Consider the following 7,417-nt stretch of genomic DNA (forward strand, 5'->3'; position numbering starts at 1 on the left):
CCCTCCGTGTCGCGCAAGCGTGTGGGATTACCACTGTAGGGTGTTGCAATACATTCATAATTCACTTATATTGGGTTGCGAGAGTGACAAAAGGTTAAACCCGAGTAAGGGGGTCACTACTGCAGGATACTGCTAATGCGACACTATGATCAGAGACCTTTTGACGAAACTGTGTGCGATGCATTAATCGCAAACGGTGGTGTAAAAAAAACCGTCAAAAAAGGTGCAAAAAGTTTGCGATGGCGGAGCCATCAAACACGGTTCAGATTTTAGTTGCGTGTGCAATGCATGGCACACTGTTAATCCATTCGAACTGTTTGCGATGAGGCAGAACAACAGAAACGACCAGCCATATCAATGTGTGTGTGATATACGACATACAGTTCGCTCCGATGAACTGTTTGCTATTAGGGAGTGCAACAGAAACAGTTAGCCAGATCAAGGTGTGTGTGATATACGGCATACGGTCCATGACAACGTATGTGCTGGTATATAGAATCCCGGGTGACTTGGTTGATGAATATGTTCACATCTCCAACGTTATGTTTATTATTTTTATGAAGAGATTTGTGAATGTTATGATTGAGAACTTCTGAGAAGAGTATCTACAAGCACCCAATGCAAATGACACGACAAGGCTGATGGAAATTGGTGCAGCGAGAGTGTTTCCTGGGATGCTTCGGAGTATCAGTTGCATGCACTAGAGATTCAAGAATTGCCACACATTGGCTTGATCCAATCATCATACTCATACTCAAAATTGTTGCCTCTCAAGATATATGTCTTTGGCAATGTTACTTCCGAATGCAAGATCTCACAATAATCTCAATGTCATCCAAAGACCTTTTTCGTAAGGCTTATTTTTTGTGAGGCTTCACCTTGCAACTTTGAATTCAATGGTCATCAGTATGATAACAGTATGATAAGGGCCACTACCTTGCAGATGGCATCTACCCCACATGGTCAACATTTGTGAAGACAATTTAAAACCCTGAAAATAGAAAGAGAGCTCACTTTGTCGCGGCCCAAGAGTCCGTGAGAGAAGATGTTGAGGGAGCATGAGCGTGCCATACATGCATCGGGAAGGTTTATTACCCTGTTGTAAATCAAATCCCAAAAGGAAAACCGTTCTCTCCTTTTCTAAGCAAAACGAGCAATATAACACTTGCTAATAACAAATAAGACAATCCCTGTACACATTACTTAAAAGAAGTCCGGCAAGCACTTGAAAAGGAAACACAAAAGCAGCCGAGTTGATATATATATAGGAGCCTATTGGAGATGCAGGACACATAGGCAGGCAACGCATCTTGTTGTTGATTGTTTTTGAGATAGATAATCGCTCGTGCCAAGCGGTGCATCTTGTTGATCGACTGGAACAGTAGACAGATCATGCGGGTGCGTAGCTATACCATCCATGCAGGCGGCGGCTGGTTCACATCCATGCCACGAAATCTGCAGAGACAAACGCCGGTGATCATTAGTCTCCGTGTCATGAGTTTAGCAGCAGCAAAAGGTAAAAAGAGATAGAAGCGCTAGCTCTTACACTGGCTGTAGAGAAGGATAGCATTCTAGGGCCTGGAAGAAGTGCTCTGGCTGCGGAGGCGTGTGGGGCGGCACGCCCCGGTCGCCCTGCCACATCTGCTGCTGCTGCTGCGGGGGATCAGGTGTCGCCTCCAGCTCGATCTCGCCAAGCTGAAGTGAAACGGGAGTGATCAAGAGCATTACATACACCAATGGATGAAGCCATTTTCAGCAGAGGGCAAAAATAAGAAGAGCAGTGGTTTTCTGAAAGCCAGGAAGAAGAGGAATGCTTGCAGTGCACAAACACACGTAACCACGGCAGGTAGCTGCAATTGGTGGTACCTGAAAGCCTCCTGTGTTTATACTGTGGTGCCAACCAGGGTCCCCTGCCTACTATAACTAACTACCTGTGGGCTTGTGGCATCATCAACTTTCCAATCACTTGTCACTGGCCCAAGTGAAATGAGACAACTTCTCCTTGACGATGGTCCCTCCCTAGCTACGTGCGTACAAATGCAGACCTTTCTAGCTAGGAAAAATGATTTGGGTCATGTTACCTTTCTTTTCAGGGTCATGTTTGCATCCTCTAATATTTGTTCCTGCCAAAGAAGATTGTGCTTGAAGTTACAGAAGGGGACACCATCCATCATTTAGCAACATAAATGGAAAGTATTTGAGTGACATATGTACCTTTCTCTTCAGGTCGCACATTTCATCCAGCAGTACTTGAGTCTGTGAAGTGCAGGTGAAGTCATGCGCACTAGAGTTAGTGAAACTAGCAGCAAGCAAAGCAGATTAACCTAATTTCCACTTGTACCCTGAACTTTTTTTCTTGCTATGTAGTTTACCTTTCTTGACCTTATTTGTCTCAAGGTCTTGCCTACTTGACTCTCAAGCTGATCAAGCTCCGTTGTACTCAGTGGAGCCAAATCCTCGCCCAGGAGATTCCTGTGGCACCATCAACAGTACTTACTTTAGCAAACCACCAACAATAATTACTTCACCAAACATAGCAAATGTTGCCATAATGGTTGTGTGCATCAAGAGATGCAGAGGCGGGGTTTTTCCTCATTTTCTAAAAAAAAGCAAATGTTGCCATAACCTGCTCAAGGGAGCAATTATCTGAGAGGAATATAAAAACATCACCTTTGTGAGTGTTGTAAAACCTCAACTCTTGCCTTCAGCTCCATATACTCCAGATAGTTGTTCTGCAGTTAGTGTAAAGGAGATATGGGAAAAATGCTAAATCAAGTAAATTTAAGAAAAAAGCCTTTTTGTCCAAAAATTAAAGCTAAAGAAAATGTTAAGTTACTCCATAATCAAATACTTCTCCTCAGTCACATTGTAGATTGTCGTTTCCAATTTGTGTCCAGCAAACATTTTTAGTTTGATCATCAATAAAAAGAAATTTACAAACACGTGACACCGAAATTTACATTTGAATCATCATATTATTACGGAAATTGATGGTCAAAGTATCACGAGGAAGACAACCTACATTATATGGTTCAAGAGGTAGTATATAACAACTCCGACCATAAAATCTAGGAATACTTAGTAGATTACAACTTCATCTAAGTCACGTAGTAGGTCTTTCAAAAATAATCGGCATGCATTTTTAATCTGATCATCAATAAAAAGAAAATTAATGACATTTGACACAGAAATTTGAATTACTGCTAAACATAATTCGATAAACATGTTTTATTTGAATCAACATGTTCAGTAGTAAAATGAAAAGGGAAATTGATGTTCAAAATATCACCTTGGAGACAACCTAGACAAACTTGGAATACCAGATCATCGAAAAATTCTAGCAAAATTCAAGTGAAACTTTTGTATCTTCGATATCCTTGTTATGCACAGGAGCCCTTTGTTTTTCAATATGCTGTAAGATTAGTTTACCAGGAAAAAGAAAGGATGAACCCAACCGCAACTCCCTTTCTGGACAACATCAAGAGATCAGATGAATCATATTGTCACTCTCTCACACCTTCTAGCACTTGGATACTTTATCCTAAGCAAGAATCTGCCGTTAAGGAAACCAGTCATCTTATCACTGATCTCTTGTTTGCACCTTGCTATGGATTACTCCCTCAGTAAACTAATATAAGATAAGATCTTTTAGACCACTACTTGATTGCTCATGTTGAGTTTATATAGTCGTTGCTTGGTGTGTTTATAGGTTTCCACTTGCCGTCTTCTAATAGAAATAGTACAAGTCCTAGCAATTAAGATTATGATTAAATTGTTCCGTGAATCCTCAGGAATTACATACCAGCAATACTCTCCGTGTGAATCCACATCAACAATAAATTCTCGCATGAACAGGTAAGGGTCTAGTAAGTCCAAATCTATCCTCTTGGACATCTCATTTGGGAAAATATGACTGTGGCCATGAAGAAGGCGAACCATGCTTTAGGCTCTACTAAACATAAATCAAACATTTTACTCATATGCATGTTTAATAAACAACTACCACATTTATACCATATAACATATAGCAATGTTGTCTTTGTGAATTTGAATACATTCCACAGTTATAATAAACTCATCAGCAGGTATATGACACTTTGGTTGTGTGCACCACAATGATGCAGAAGCTGGGGTTCTCCTCCTTTCTCTAAAAAAAAGGTATATGGCATGGCTAACCAATCTGAAGCTGCTATCTGCTACAATACTGCATGCTATGGCCAACCAAGTTGTTAGTCTAACTTATAACTAACCGCAACATGCATTACACCTAAGCAAATAATTTAACAAACATGAGTCCCCAGGCACTTGATGTTGTATTTCACATAGATAGCCACATAATTGTGCCGGGCATATGCATGAAATGCATTGCGCGAGTGCTCATTAGTTGTACTTCCCAAGATTCTAATTGCCATGAACTTGCATTCCCATATAATATTAGAAACTGCTAAAAATTGTCCGAGGTTTATATTTTGCTTCTCAAGCCATCTGGGCATGTTCGCAAGGCAGTAATTTTACATCAAAAAAAAGTCAAACAAATAGTTCACTGCCTACATGACAAGCAGTAAATTCCATGTTCCAAACACGGATAAACAAGTGAACCAGCAGAGAAATACTTTTTAGCAATCATGAGTGAACTAGGTAATATATTTCAAATTATTGCTTCACAACATCAATGTAAATATGTTATTTAGAGCATTATAAATTAGGAATGCTTGTACATTGTTCTATGAAGGAAAGCTAAACTTTGCGATAACCTGCTAGTTAAAAAATGAAACATGTTGTATCTGAGGAAAAATTGTAGCATCTGCATAATATGCACATTGGGAATAAAAGCCTCAAACCTGCATCTCATCTCTAGTTGGCACGACAGCATCTTGGGAAGCAAAAATGTACCTCTGGTACCTCTCGAGGGTCTTAAGCATGCTGCGAGGAGTTCAAAATTCGAGATTAAGTTATGCAAGTACACACATTGGTAAATAACACAAATTCGAAGTCACCGGGGCGGGAAGGGTGGTTAGAAACTAAATATCACTATTTACATGAAAAAATTCGATAATTGGCATTAAAAAATTGAACTATTATGGAAAATCTTTTGAAACTCATTTTGGCGATTATCACTTTTGAAACCTGCCATGAAAGTTGTGTAAACATCACAATCTAGTGAAGACTTGACCAAGTACCCCCAAAAAATCTTTTATATAAAAAAAGTTTACTTTGACCATTTAAACTTTTCGGGGAACTACGCTGCTGTTTGAATGTTTCTTTAGCGACTACCGTAAGAATGCACATCGTGAATTTTCACTAAAAGGGCAATTTAGCCAAAATTGCTACAAAGTTTAAGCTAGCCATCAGTGGCATGTTTGTATATAGCTGAATGTACTCCCTTCGTCACATATTTTAGGACGGAGGGAGTAGTAATCATGATTGGCCCTACAAAATATTAGCATGAAGTTTTACTTGGTCTGATTTCACATTTCATGTATCAGTGGTTTTATAAAGTTATTGAGGAAAATCAATGGCTTTACAATTTTGACAGATAACCAAACTATATTTGACTCGAACATACATGAAGTTCTGAAATCATTAGGAAATGCTACCCACAGAGCTGCTTAAATAATTACGTACGAGCATAACATTAACTAGGTTAACTTGTTTTCTTTTGCTCCTAGGAAGTAGACATGGCACTTCTTTCGTACATAGTACATATGATGCAGCACTTGCCCTGTCACATCATGTAAGGCCACAGTTGAATTAAAGTACTTAACTGTTTCATTATGTTCAATAGTATTATTCGGTACTTTGACTTAAAACTTAATGCATTTCAGGTAACTGAAAGCAGTATTCTTTCTTAATTCTTTGACAAATACATTAAACAAGCTTAATTCAACGGTTCACCTTAAAGGTGTCAAATTAATTAGACGGAACTTTTGTTTTGAGAAAAAATTACACTGAACTTGGGTCTGCAGGAAAGTATGTAAAAGTACATAATTAAAATTAATTCTCAGATGTGGGTCATCTACTACCCAAAACATAAGACAGGCTAGATAATTTGTAGAAACAATTTAAGTGCATATATGAGTTTCACCCAAAGCATGCATGCCAAATTGGTGCAAATTAAATATCAGTTAATTAAAGCTCTAATTATGTGCATACATGTATCCTCAATACAGGAGTGGTCAGGCGCACATCAAATGAAAACCACTTTTCTTCTTCGTTTTTGCTATTTAAAATCCCCCCTTTTATCCTCTACGGTGAATGAGACAAACATACGCATGACATACTTATAGTACTACATAGTATGTCCATCGATCTGCTGCTGCGGGTGAGCTCATCAATTTTTCTTTTGTTTGCCTCTTTTGACACAGTGGCCAATAGAACAGCAAAAAACAGGAAAAGAACGTACGGACCCAGCCCCCCATTAGTTCATGCACGGACGCCCAAAGACGCAAGAAAATTCAGATCGAACGTCGCGCCTGGAAATTTTGTTTCAGCGGGGAGAGCATATCAAAAGGATCGACGCGGCGGCAAATCAGAGAGAGAAGGAAATGGAAGGATCGACATGGTACGGGACTACGGGGTTCGGGGGGAGATCGGGACGGGTAATTACTTGGATGAGGAGGAGAACTGGTAGAGGCGGCCGGCGTGGGAGAAGAGGACGAGCGCGACCTCGGCGTCGCAGAGGAGGGAGAGCTCGTAGGCCTTCTTGAGCAGGCCGTTGCGGCGCTTGGCGAACGTCACCTGGCGGCTGATCTTGTTCTCGATCCGCTGCAGCACCACCTTGCCGCGACCCATCTCCGAGACCACTGATCTCTTCCCCCTGAACCTCTCACCCTCCTCACCTCGCCTCCCAACCAGCAACGTGAAAGCTGACACGATGTGTGTCTGCTAGGGGCGAGCTAGGAAGGCGTGAAATCTGGCTCGATTCGTTGCTCTCAACCAAGGCTAAGTAAGCAGCTAGCGCCTAGCAGCTCCCTTGCTTGTCCTAGATTTCTTTTCGAGGGACCTGGGCAGCAGGGTTGCATTAGTGCCGGGGCGCCTGTGGTGGTGGTGGGCTATAGCTAGCTTGGCCGAGAAGAGGAAGACGGGCGGGGCAGGGCAAGAATCTTTCCCTTTCCCTTTCCCTTTCGTGCGGTGCAGATTGGATCTCGCCTCTCGCTCTCGCCCTCGGCCCTAGCTACGTACTAGCTTAACTAGGGTACTACTACTACCATATCTAGACACCACCACCACTACCAGACCAGCTAGCTACAGCTAGGTCTCAGTCGTCCAGGCAGGCAGGCGCACACACACACGCAAAACGTTCCTTCCTTCCTTCCTTCCTTCTCTCGCGCGCCCATGCACGAGTAGTCAGCGTCACCCTGCCTGACTGCTGGGTAAAAATTCTCGCAAGTCACCGGCGAGGTCGATGTACGTCGGT

General features: G+C 41.6%; 1 protein-coding gene across 1 annotated transcript; it reads right to left on the minus strand.

The window, feature by feature from the left end:
* Nucleotides 1–1,048: 1,048 nt before the first annotated feature.
* LOC119311850 (MADS-box transcription factor 34-like) lies at nt 1,049–7,091 on the minus strand. The gene is made up of 8 exons (XM_037587563.1): nt 6,608–7,091; nt 4,842–4,923; nt 2,671–2,732; nt 2,373–2,472; nt 2,215–2,256; nt 2,082–2,123; nt 1,547–1,695; nt 1,049–1,455 (listed from the first exon to the last, which is right to left on the minus strand). Exons 1-8 carry the CDS (start codon nt 6,790–6,792, stop codon nt 1,407–1,409), a joined length of 711 nt encoding a protein of 236 aa, XP_037443460.1. The 5' UTR covers nt 6,793–7,091; the 3' UTR covers nt 1,049–1,406.
* Between the last annotated feature and the right edge of the window lie 326 nt (nt 7,092–7,417).

Source organism: Triticum dicoccoides, chromosome 5B (assembly GCF_002162155.2).
Source record: "Triticum dicoccoides isolate Atlit2015 ecotype Zavitan chromosome 5B, WEW_v2.0, whole genome shotgun sequence".
In the NCBI taxonomy this organism is placed as follows: Eukaryota; Viridiplantae; Streptophyta; class Magnoliopsida; order Poales; family Poaceae; genus Triticum; species Triticum dicoccoides.

Coding starts and splice junctions, on each gene's coding strand:
- LOC119311850 (XM_037587563.1), bottom strand. CDS start 6,792: ATGGGTCGCGGCAAGGTGGTGCTGCAGCGGATCGAGAACAAGATCAGC. Junction 2,473..2,670: donor GTTTTACAACACTCACAAAG/GTGATGTTTTTA, acceptor ATGGTGCCACAG/GAATCTCCTGGGCGAGGATT. Junction 2,124..2,214: donor TGTGCGACCTGAAGAGAAAG/GTACATATGTCA, acceptor CTTCTTTGGCAG/GAACAAATATTAGAGGATGC.